This window comes from Entelurus aequoreus, linkage group LG14 (genome assembly GCF_033978785.1).
Source record: "Entelurus aequoreus isolate RoL-2023_Sb linkage group LG14, RoL_Eaeq_v1.1, whole genome shotgun sequence".
Classification (NCBI taxonomy): domain Eukaryota; kingdom Metazoa; phylum Chordata; class Actinopteri; order Syngnathiformes; family Syngnathidae; genus Entelurus; species Entelurus aequoreus.
Genome location: NC_084744.1, coordinates 51,689,586 through 51,702,763, shown reverse-complemented (window position 1 = coordinate 51,702,763; position 13,178 = coordinate 51,689,586). Strand labels below are relative to the sequence as shown.

The 13,178-nt window shown below is 33.0% G+C and overlaps 1 protein-coding gene across 1 annotated transcript; it reads right to left on the bottom strand.

Moving 5' to 3' along the window:
• Positions 1-965: 965 nt before the first annotated feature.
• irf1b (interferon regulatory factor 1b) lies at positions 966-12,757 on the bottom strand. The gene is made up of 10 exons (XM_062070159.1): positions 12,629-12,757; positions 12,013-12,103; positions 11,832-11,931; positions 9,663-9,830; positions 9,557-9,588; positions 7,195-7,321; positions 7,024-7,125; positions 6,896-6,909; positions 4,307-4,430; positions 966-1,281 (listed from the first exon to the last, which is right to left on the bottom strand). Exons 2-10 carry the CDS (start codon positions 12,097-12,099, stop codon positions 1,112-1,114), a joined length of 924 nt encoding a protein of 307 aa, XP_061926143.1. The 5' UTR covers positions 12,100-12,103; positions 12,629-12,757; the 3' UTR covers positions 966-1,111.
• Between the last annotated feature and the right edge of the window lie 421 nt (positions 12,758-13,178).

Sequence of the window (13,178 nt, the reverse complement as noted above, 5' to 3'; positions counted from 1 at the left end):
TACATCATATTTACAGGTTAGTTTAAATTGTGTTACATCATATTTACAGGTTATTTTAAATTGTGTTACATCATATTTACAGGTTAGTTTAAATTGTGTTACATCATATTTGCAGGTTAGTTTAAATTGTGTTACATCATATTTGCAGGTTAGTTTAAATTGTGTTACATCATATTTGCAGGTTAGTTTAAATTGTGTTACATCATATTTACAGGTTAGTTTAAATTGTGTTACATCACATTTACAGGTTAGTTCAAATTGTGTTACATCACATTTACAGGTTAGTTTAAATTGTGTTACATCATATTTACTGGTTAGTTTACTTTGTGTTACATCATATTTACAGTTGAGTTTACTTTGTGTTACATCATAATTACAGTTGAGTTTACTTTGTGTTACATCATATTTACAGTTTAGTTTACTTTGTGTTACATCATATTTACAGGTTAGTTTAAATTGTGTAACATCATATTTACAGGTTAGTTTAAATTGTGTTACATCATATTTACAGGTTAGTTTAAATTGTGTTACATCATATTTACAGGTTAGTTTAAATTGTTTTACATCATATTTGCAGGTTAGTTTAAATTGTGTTACATCATATTTACAGGTTAGTTTAAATTGTGTTACATCATATTTACTGGTTAGTTTAAATTGTGTTACATCATATTTACAGGTTAGTTTAAATTATGTTACATCATATTTGCAGGTTAGTTTAAATTGTGTTACATCATATTTACAGGTTAGTTTAAATTGTGTTACATCATATTTACTGGTTAGTTTAAATTGTGTTACATCATATTTACAGGTTAGTTTAAATTATGTTACATCATATTTGCAGGTTAGTTTAAATTGTGTTACATCATATTTACTGGTTAGTTTAAATTGTTTTATATCATATTTACTGGTTAGATGACATTGTCTCACGCTGTATAATAATAAAGCCGTACTCCTTCACATGTATTTGTTTTGTTTTTATTTTAAAAAAAATACACACATGTAAAAGACAACTATGTACAGATACATTCAGTTATAATACAAAAAGTCACATGGTCCAACGATGACACTGCTTCGTTTTCCTGAGAGTGGCGCACAAAAAAGTCTTGCTGACTCAGCAATCTTCAAAGCGGTCCCGGGAAATCAGTACGTCGAAGCTCGTATCGAACAACTGATAGCCGTGGATCGAGCCAAATTTGTCATCCATGGGCACGTATTCCGAGCTCAGCGTGGTGTACCGCAAGTCGTCTCCGTCGTCGACTGTTCGCACGGACTGGGCACTGTCTGAAGGAGGAAAAAAAAAAACACAAACTATTAAAATTCCACTCGTGTCGGAAAATCTAAGCAATTAAATGAATTTGGAATGCCGACGTTAGCTCATTGCTTTTTTGGGGGGACACCTGTTGGCCACAATAATTCATTTCGTTAACTCCCGACGCTGTAAGTTGAATGATGCGGACACGTTTGTTACTGGATACTTTCTAATGTGTAGGTAGTATGCAACGGTAATTATTTGATACTTGTTTATATTGACAAATGTGCTGTTTTATTTTTCAATGATGATTACGTATGTCTAGCTTGTGTGCTATTCTGTGCTTAGCTGTTGTGTAGCTGCTAGCATGTTTGCCTCATGCGAATGACTGCGTAATATGCAACTACACTTGATACTTATTAATTATTAGGACAAGTACGTTGTTTTAGACTGCAATATTGTTCAATAAAAAGCGATAGATTTTTAATAAACATAATTTCTAACAATCACTAGGTGTTTTACGTAATTATGGGCCTGCTGCAATGCAAGCAGCCCATATTATTCAACTTTTATTAGTATACATTTCTCTTATGATTAATACGAGACGAAGCGGCCAACGAACCCCCACATATGTTACACCGTCGGAAAGGTCTCGCTCGCGCCGACAGCGGTACTTTAAGTTAGGAACACATCAGCCTAAGGCAGCATTACTAGATTAGCAATTAGTAAATATTGAATTATTATTAGATGAAAAGAGCGTCAAGGTGACTGCACTGCAAATTATTTGCCACTTGTCAGGATTTTAAATTATATTTCTAGTAATTTCCCTAGTTTTAAAAGCTATTTTCTTATTTTAAGTCATTGACTTTACATCATAATCTTAAATTTTAGCGTGAAAAATTATACTTTGTCTATTGTAGTTTAAAAATGTTAAAATTGAGGGAAAAAAACAATTCAAATAAAATATTTTAGATGTCCCCACATAGAAAATCTTTTTTAAAGATTCTGCAACATCAATATTTACCTGCACCCATTTGACTGGTGTATGTATTTTATGTACTGTAATTTAAATTTCAGTGTTTCCCACACATTCATTTATTTGTGGCGGCCCGCCACGAAAGAATTAAGGCCGCCACAAAAATCTTTTCTTTTTTTTTTTTTTTTTTTCCTGTCCAGCTTCTCAGGCAAATCATATAGTTGATGTAGATGCCCATATCGGCTGTTCAGATTTACTTTACAAAAGAGAAGTGTAGGATCAAGATTTTTGGAGCTCTTTGTTCAGTGGATCAGATGTTTGATGAAGCTTTGTGACTATCTACCACCACTACTGTTTTCTGTTTATTTGTTACTGACTGTGGCAGGACACCTCTGCCTCTGTTTCACTTTATGTTGCTGGTAAATAATATGGTTGTAGTAGTAGGCTAAAGTTAAATTATTTAGTATGCACTAATTAAAGGGGCAGAGCTTTAAGAGACATTTTAGCTTTTATATTTTTATATGATATATTTTTTTGTAAGAACCACAATTAATAAATTTATTTCAGTGAATAACTTATTGTTCAAATCTGTATATAAATATGTACATAAAGTGTTGTAAATATATTGTAAAATGGATGGATGGATGAACGTTTAAAACAAAACTGTTATTATTATTTAGTAAGTATACATTTTTTGATTCTTTTTAGAGAAAATCATATCATTGTAGTGAATTATGCAAATTACTTGATGATGTCATGGTGACCACGCCCCTATGCACGCCCCCACCGCCACAGGTATCTTGGCAGTTAATGGGAAACAATGAATTTATTGTGTTTCTATTTACTTACTTGAATTCATTTATTTTCCATTATTTTATTTTTATATTTTGTGGGTGTCTTGTTTTTTTGGGGGGAAAGGGAACATTTGATATGTAAATTGTATTCCTGGGACTTGTTTGCCTTAAAAACAAATGTTGTTTTTTTTAAAAAGACAACATCCCAAGGAGGCTTAAATTAAGAATTGCAATTTTAATAATGCTTGTATTCCGGAAAAAAACACCTATTTCTATTCTCCCGCTAATTTCTATTTTTACACATTTTAATTTAGGATGTCTTATCAAGTAAAATTAGCTTAGCTGCATGGACAGATAATTTCACTAGTTTTTAGTATTTCTTTTCCTAAAATCCTATATTATGTCAGCTCTTTTTTGAAGTGTAAAGGGTGTTATTTGAGGCGGTATAGCTCGGTTGGTAGAGCGGCCGTGCCAGCAACATGAGGAGTTCCAAGTTCGACCCCCGCTTCCGCCATCCTAGTCACTGCCGTTGTGTCCTTGGGCAAGACACTTTACCCACCTGCTCCCAGTGCCACCCACACTGGTTTAAATGTAACTTAGATATTGGGTTTCACTATGTAAAGTGCTTTGAGTCACTAGAGAAAAAGCGCTATATAAATATAATTCACTTCACTTCATTTCACAACATTTCGTGTTAGAACGCTATTAACAAATTTTTAAAAATGGTTCAATTTAATTGGGTACATACCCTTTTAATGGACGGCAAAAAGACAAGACTACAGATAGCAGGCCCATCAAAATTTCCGCGGGAATTTTCTAGTTATTCTTGTCATCATGTGGGTATTTATTTACTTATTTGTTTATGTTACTTAGTCACTGATACTTGTACATGTACTGTATTTAGATATAGATAAATGAAAATATATTACATTTAGACCAGTACATTAATCAATGTAATGACAAAAGGCTACGTTGTTCCTTTATGTATAAGAAGTGAGAGTAATTAAGTTTCTCCTCTTCCCACCCCTTTTTGTATATGAAAAACCTTATCATTATGTATTGTTTTCATTGTGAAGTATTTGTTTCTACATCAGTTTGTCACTATTATTTTTATTTCTTCTGTTTTTGACATGTCTGGAATAAACTACTACAGTTTGAATGAAGTACACTCTAGCTTGTGTGCTGTTGTGTGCTGAGCTGTTGTGTAGCTGTTACTAGCCTAAAGTATTTCCCTTTTGTAAAAGACTTTAGTAAAATAGCTGTAGACCTGGGGGCCACTTCGCTTACCTGAGTAAGCGTCACTCCCCTGGCTCCCCGGGCTGGTCCTCGCCTCATTGCTCAGGAAGCCCCAAATGTCTAAACTGTTCATGGTGGCGATGTTTTGAGCGTCTCTCTCCATTTGTTGGCAAATCTGAAGGAGTGACACGGCAGTTTAGTTTTGTCTTTTGTCAATCAAACTGATGGTTTAGACCAGGGGTGTCCAAACTGCAGCCCGGGGGGCCGTTTGCGGTCTGCAGCTAATTTTTTAACACTCTAAAAATACTATTAAAAATAAAACACAAAAGAGCAAACAGGTGAAATATCTTTAAAATTGTCATTACTCAAAAAAAAATAAAGAATCAAAATCAATGTTGTTATGAATTATTTGACCCATTTAAGGTTCCACTTTGACATATTTTTGGGGGGAAATATTGCATATGTTGTGTGTTTGCCATAAAGGGCATAAAACAAACAACCAACAAAACATTTAAATAAATATATACATATATAATATATATATTTATTTTTTTATTTTTTTTTTATTTTGAAAAAAATATATATATATATATACCTGTATGTATGTATATATGTATATATATATATATATATATATATATATATATATATATATATATAATTTATTTATTTTTGTATGGTTTTTTTGTTGTTTGTTTTATGCCCTTTATGGCAAACACACAACATATGCAATATTTCCCCAAAAAAATATTTCAAAGTGGAATTCTTATTTTTGTCTTTAAGCTGTCATTGTTCAAAAAATAATAATGAATCAAAATCAAAATATTGACCTATTCAAGGCTCCGATTACTTCACACCCAATATTCCATTTTGAAATATTTTGGGGGGTAATCATATTGCATATTTTGTGTGTTCACCATCAGTGTGTGAATGTGTGAATTTGTGTGTGTGAATGGGTGAATGTGGAAAATAGTGTCAAAGCGCTTTGAGTTCCTTAAAAAAAAAGGTAGAAAAGCGCTATACAAGTATGACCCATTTACCATTTACACAAACTAAATATTCTTTGACAAAAAGGTCATGAAACTAACACACACAAAAAATATTCTAAAAAATGTAAACTAGATCTGAAGTGTATCTAGAGACTCAAGGGTTGAAAGTGGAAAAACAATGACTTATATTTAATTTTACTTTATTGTGATTTTTTTTTTTTTAAACTGTCACTGCTAAAAAAAAAAAAGAATTAAAATCAATGTTGGTATGAATTGTTGGCTTCAATTACTTCTCAACAATTATTCTAATTTGAAAATGTTTTTTGGGGGGGATGGGGGGGGGGTATTGCATATTTTGTGTGTTTACCATACAAAAACTAATTATTCTTTGACAAAAAGGTCATAAAACTAACGCACACAAAAAAAATATTCAAAAGAATTAAAACTTATAAATAACAGATAGATCTAAAGTGTATCTAGAGCAGGGGTGTCAAACGTACGGCCCGAGGGCCGGATCAGGCCCGCCAACAGGTATGAGTTTGCTAATTTTTGAATGAAAGAAACAGCTTTTCTAAATGTGTCCACTAGATGTCGCAATAGCAATTCTTTGTATATTTGTAGATGATGTAGATATGTAAAAAAAAAAAAAAAACACATGATGTTAGCACATCAGTCGAGGAAAACGATCAAACTACATAAATAACATACAATAATTTTTTTTTTTTTTTTTATCTTGATAGATTAAAAATGAACACCAATGAGTTGACTGATGAACACATAATTTATACAGAAAATATATATAACGACAAATAAAGGTAGGATTATACCTTTATTTTAATATGTATATGTATTATTAATATCTATTTTTAATTTATATATTTATTATTATTTATTTGTATATTTATTTGTATTAATGATTTATTATTTATATGTATTATTATTTATGTTATTTTTATTTTTATATTTATTAAATATAAAACCAACTACATTATGATTTGTACAATTTCAGAATGTGCTTGTTCTATTTTTAAACAAAGAAAACAATCTGAAGTCGTCTTTATTTTTAAGTTATCGTGCCGTGATTTTACCAGCCCGGCCCACTTTGGAGTAGATTTTTCTCCATGTGGCCCCCGATCTAAAATGAGTTTGACACCCCTTATCTACAGACTCAAGGGTTGAAAGTGGAACAACAAATATTCTATTTTGAAAATGTTTTTTTGGGGGGAGGGTATTGCATATTTTGTTGTTTTTCCCATAAAAAAAACAGGGTTGTCTGACAAAAAACTCATAAAACAATAAATAAAATAAATACATTTAAAAAAAATATGTCTAACTTTATATCTACAGGTAAATCTGAAGTTGATTTAGAAATGTTATTAAACTAAATAAAAAAGAAAAAAAGAAATTTACTGTAAGCGTTGAATTAAAAACAAATTGACTTTTTTTTCCATTTTTATAACTGAGACCCTTCTGGGTCCCCAAACCAAATTTGAGGGAAGCCCTAAAGGTAAAATGAAAATCTATATATTGTATTGCTTTTGAAAATATCAAAACAGCTTTTTTTTTTTTTTTTTCCTTCAGTGTGCGGCCCTCAGTGGAAAAAGTTTGGACACCCCCTGATTTGGAGCAACAATGAGGCGGCCATGCTCACCTCTGCGACGTACTCTGGATGTCCGTGGAAGGTTGCGGAGGCGGAGGAGAGAGAAAGAAGACATGGTGAGTATTTGTGTTCTCCTCGCCGTTTGGCGTCACGCTAGAGTGCTGGCGTTGTCTCCTCACCGGGGCTGTGTTCTGGTGAAATCTGGAACTGTTGGATGAAATTGTTCCCCAGTCGGTCCTCCGCCATCTCGCCATCAAACGGCAAGTACGACAAGTGCGTGTCTGAGGGGATCGGCGGAGAGTTAGAAACCCGGAGGGACGCGTTCGTTTTTGGTTCTGGTCCTGCCTCACCTTGAATCCCCACGTCCACCGTGCTGTCCACCACGTTCTCCTGGGCCAGTGGGATGTCCCACGGCTGCGACGACTCGGGCGGCGACTGCGTATCGCTGCCGTCCGTCTCCTCCTGCGCCATCTGGACCTGAGGGACGCCACAGGTGGTTAGATTTGGACCGTCCAGTGTTACGCGACACAAATGGACTCATCGCAAGCGGTCGGGACAAACGAGCGAACGAAATGTCCGCCTGTGTAAAAGTCAACGAGTGCAATGAATATGACGGATAATTAGGGCTGTGAATCGATTCGATTTGATCCGAATCCTGGGGTGCAATTTGATTCAGAATTGATTCTCGATTCACACCGACTCTCGCAATGTATTATTTGGTGTAGTAATCATCAAAACAGGTTACAGGTTAGAAAAGCTCCTTCTGGTTGCATGGAGATGGCCTAAAAATGTATTTTTAAAAATGTATTCTATAAAATATATAATATAATTATATGTGTATATATATATACTGTATATATATATATATATATATATATATATATATATATATATATATATATATATATATATATATATATATATATATATATATATATATATTAGTACAGGCCAAATGTTTGGACACACCTTTGCTCATCTAGAGAATGCCAAGAGTGTGCAAAGCAGTAATCAGAGCAAAGGGTGGCTATTTTATTATTTTTTATTTAATTTTTTTTGCTGCTTTTTTTAAAAAAAATTTAATTTTTGTATTAATCAATCCAACAAAACAACACACAGCAATACCATAATAATGCAATCCAATTCCAAAACCAAACCCGACCCAGCAACATTCAGAATAGCAATAAACAGAGCAATTGAGAGAGCAAAGGGTGGCTATTTTGAAGAAACTAAAACACGTTTTCAGTTAGTTCCCCTTTTTTTGTTAAGTACATAACTCCACATGTGTTCATTCATAGTTTTGATGCCTTCAGTGACAATCTACAATGTAAATAGTCATGAAAATAAAAAAAACACATTGAATGAGAAGGTGTGTCCAAACTTTTGGCCTGTACTATATGTGTATATGTGTATATATATATATATATATATATATATATATATATATATATATATATATATATATATATATATATATATATATATATATATATATATATATATACATTAAACATTTTTTATACTTTTCGACTCAAACTTGAACCAAATTAGTTTTTTTGAAATATAAATGTTATATATATATATATTTTTTTTTTTTTTTTCTTTTTTTTTTCTCGAAAAATAAATTTTATATATATATATATATATATATATTTTTCAAAAAAATAATTGAACCAAATTAGTTTTTTTGAAAAATGCGTGTATATATATATATATATATATATATATATATATATATATATATATATATATATATATATATATATATATATATAAATACATTTTTCAAAAAAACTAATTTGGTTCAATTATTTTTTTTGAAAAATAAATTTTATATATATATATATATATATATATATATATATATATATATAAAATACATTTTTCAAAAAAACTAATTTGGTTCAAGTTTGAGTCGAAAAGTATAAAAAATGTTTAATGTGTATATATATATAAAATAAATGTTTCGAAAAAACTAATTTAGTTTTTTTAAAATGTATATATATATATATACATTTTACAAAAACAACTAATTTGGTTCAATTATTTTTTTGGAAAAATATATTTTTTTAATATATATATATATATATATATATATATATATATATATATATATATATATATATATATATATATATATATATATATATATATATATATATATATATATATATATATATATATATAAAATACATTTTTCAAAAAAACTTATTTGGTTCATGTTTGAGTCGAAAAGTATAAAAAATGTTTTACATTAGGAGGGGGATTTATATGGCCCTATTTGTCCCGGTTAACCTGACACGTGAAACGTGACAAGTTGGGGGAGTACATTATCCACTTTAGCCGCCAGATGGCAGTAGAAATATCATAAGATGTGTTTTGTGACAATTCCAACTTTTGACCACAGCGTTAGTTGCTATGTAGAGTGACACTTTCCATCGTTTTTAGTAGACTGCATTGCAAAATGATTACCCCAACCCCCTATGAATCCCTTCCCTACTTCACATAATTTGAGTATGAACAATATTCATGTTGAGGGGGGCCTCACAATACAATTGTGCTTAGGGCCCTAAGTTAGCTTAGCTTAACAATTGTGCAAATTTTTTCCAGAAGCAAAAAAAAAAGTAGCTACTGTTGATAAGGAAACGTGTGTCTGCGTCGACGTTATCTCGACTGTAATCTTTTGAGTCGTAAAACAACAAGAATGTTCACCTGCTTCCTGGACTTCACTCTGCTCCGCTTCTCTGCCGAAGGAAAAGTCAAACATGTCAAAGGTGTGCTGGGGACAATCACGGCCAAAAAGCTGTCAATCACTCACCTCTCTGCTTCTTAGCCACAGGCAGCATGCGGAAGACGCGCGTGGCCGACTGTCCCTTGTGGATGCTCCTGTCCTTCACCTCCTGGATGTCCAGCAGCGAGTTCATGGCGCAGCGAAAGTTGGCCTTCCACGTTTTGGCGTCGCGGGATCCGTCCTCTTTGTATTTCCCTGCGCAAGTTTGCTTGGGTCAGCTTTTACTGTGCGAATGTGTGAGTGTGTGTGTGTGTTCTTGTATTTGGACCCTTCTTGCGACATCAACAAGGAAAATTACCTTCCATATGAACAAGTTAGGACCGAAATCATGGTCCCAATACAGAAAACCATTGCATCTAATAGAGAGCCAAATACTAGAGTCCGTGAACATTGCTCCAAAGTCTGGATTTTTTTCTTGATTTAATGTGCATACAAAAGTAAACATTGACAGGTGCAAAGGCAGCAATATATGATAAAACAAGATGGCAGCTAAAGAAGGACTTCCCTATTCATCCTCGAAAAAACCCGCCAGGTGAAGAGCTGATTTTACGACTTCCCGTGCTATAAATATGTATATAGAGACATAGTGTAATAACTTGAAGTAAATAATGAAGACTAAAAATCAATTACAAACAAAAAATTCAAAATGTTCTCACAATGTGTGGACTTTTTTCTTATAAAATTATGAACAATTTCTTATATTCTTTTTGTTTCTGTAATATTGCAATATTTTCTCGTAAAATTATTATTTTTAATGAAAAATTATTACTTTTTAATGCAAAATGGTGACATTTGTCATATAAAATCCTGACTTATCACAGTTCTTGTAAAATAGTGACATTTTTTTGAGTAAAATTACGACTTTTGTCATAATTTTGCAGAGTAAAATTCAGATTATTGTTATAATATTGCCAAAATGTTAGTTTTTTTAATAAAATTGTGACTTTTGTCGAGTAAATTTACGACTCTTTTCATAAAATTGACAACGTTTTAAGCTTTTCTTGTGAAATTGCGACTGTTATTGAGTAAAATGTCAACTTTTATCATAATATTGCACATTGTTCCGTTTTTCTTGTAAAGTTTTGACTTGCGTTGAGTAAAATGACGACTTTTATTATAATACTTCCAAAATTATAAGTTTTTCTTGTGAAATTGTGACCTTTTTCTTGTGAAATTCCAACTCATTTTTCACAACAAGCTTTTTTATATTTGCATAGTATGTATATATTATTAATGTTGTAAATACAAATCTTTATATATCTAGAAAGGCTGGTCCTAAAGAGGTAGGCATTATTCGGAGGTCTCAAGAAGGTAGAATATACAAGAATGTGTGTGTGTGTGTGTGTGTGTGTGTGTGTGTGTGTGTGTGTGTGTTCTTGTATTTGTACCCTTCTTGAGACATCAACAAGGAAAAGTACCTTCCATATGAGGACCGGTGAACAAGTTAGGACCAAAATCATGGTCCCAATCCGGAAAACCATTGCATTTAATAGAGAGCCAAATACTCGAATCCGTGAACATTGCTCCAAAGTCAGGATTTTTTGTTGTTGTTGTCGATTATAATTAACTAAAAGCTTACCTTTTTTATATTTGCATAGTGTTTATATATTATTAATGTTGTAAATACAAATCTTTATATATCTAGAAAGGCTGGTCCTAAAGAGGTAGCCATTTTTCGGAGGTCTCAAGAAGGTAACCAATACAAGAATCTGTGTGTGTGTGTGTGTGTGTGTGTGTGTGTGTGTGTGTGTGTGTGTGTGTGTGTGTGTGTGTGTGTGTGTGTGTGTGTGTGTGTGTGTGTGTGTGTGTGTGTTTTCTTGTATTTCTGTCCTTCTTGAGACATCAACAAGGAAAAGTACCTTCCAAAAGTTAGGACCAAAATCATGGTCCCAATCCGGAAAACCATTGCATCTAATAGAGAGCCAAATACTTTAGTCCGTGAACATTGCTCCAAAGTCAGGATTTTTTTGTTGTTGTCGGTTATAATTAACTAAAAGCTTACGTTTTTTATATTAGGCATAGTATGTACATATTATTAATGTTGTAAATACAAATTTATATATATCTCGTAAGGGTGGTCCTAAAGAGGTAGGCATTATTCGGCGGTCTCAAGAAGGTAACAAATACAAGAATGTGTGTTTAGTGAGTGTGTTTGTATGTGTGTGTGTGTGTGTGTGTATGTGTGCAAGAGCTTACCTGTGTGAATGGCCCACTCTTTGAAGAGACAAGCGTCCTTGTCCAGATCCCATCCATGTCGAGCCGCATGCTTCCACGGGATGGAGAACATGGTCTTCTCCTAGAACGCCGTTTAGGGTTTAGTTTACTTTCTCTCCACCCCCCCTTGAGTCCACGGGTGGCTCGTCCTCCAGTCTCTCACCTTGTCCAGCCAAGTCAGACCAGGGATTTTGTTGGAGTCGATCACCATCTCTAACCACGGCCTCATCTTCATCCTGTCGACTGGCATGGCGCTAGTTAAAAAATTAAAAAAAATACATAGAAGTGAAACATCAAGGAGATAAAAAAGTGTGTGAAAAAAGTTGAGAGTTCCCTCCGCCCATGCTTGTGGATTTATTGCCCACACTTGTCGGCGCGGGAGGGCGCAAAGAGGTCACGGCATGCACGCGTGCGTGCAGGAAATACTCCCCCGGAGGAGGTAGTGCGTAATTACAAGAGTCATGGCGGCTATTTAAGTGTGGAGGATGAATGAAAAAATATTTTTTAAATGATTACTTAAATATGTCATCAATGAATTAAACTTGGGAGTGAATAAATGCATGTGTTAATTAATATAAAATATATATTTAATTATTTTACAATTTTGTGAACTGTATTTTTCATTATAGAAACAACTCCCCCTCATGCAAGTTTTAGTTAAATGTTTAAAATATATATAATTTAGGGGGGGAAATTTAAGCATGCCGCCTTTTAGCATTCAAATAAATAAAAACTTTTAAAGAATTACATTTTTAGGAGACGTAAAAATGGCCACTTACAAGTGTCTGATCCTTTCAAAATAAAAGAAAATATATTCCCAGGGATATTTCTCCTACGTCTTCTTCTTCTTCTTCTTCTTCTTCTTCTTCTTCTCCTGCAAAGCGAGCATGAAGTGCAGAGTCTTTGCGAGCCCAGCTCTTATTTATAAGCGCACGCCAAAAGGGAAATTCCCCTACAGCACGCATGCGCAATGCACTCGCCCAGCAGCCGCTGCTCTCGCTGTTTCTGATAAATCACGTGGTTTCGGGAGACGCGGAAGTTGGCGGGCTTGTTTACGATGAGCCCACATATTATGTACTTGCAAGTAAACATATTTTACTCTTGCTTTGGACGACATAAAAAACAAACAAAAAAAAGCGGCATTTGTACTCATGTGCACTAAATTAAAACTACTAATGTGCGTTAAATGGTTGAACGTTATTACTAAAATGCGACATTATTTAGAAAGATACGTGCATACAGTGCATTTAAAAAAATATAAACATCTCTTGAAAAAGGTAAGGAACACAAAAATTAGGACAAATAATGTATTATTTTTATTACTATTTT

Bases quoted from the DNA above. Each gene is read 5' to 3' on its own strand.
- irf1b (XM_062070159.1), bottom strand. From the start codon at position 12,099: ATGCCAGTCGACAGGATGAAGATGAGGCCGTGGTTAGAGATGGTGATC. The intron at 9,831-11,831 runs GTAAGCTCTTGC...AAACTTGCGCAG, and splicing joins AGAGTGGGCCATTCACACAG to GGAAATACAAAGAGGACGGA. The intron at 7,126-7,194 runs GTGAGGCAGGAC...CGATCCCCTCAG, and splicing joins GGTGGACGTGGGGATTCAAG to ACACGCACTTGTCGTACTTG.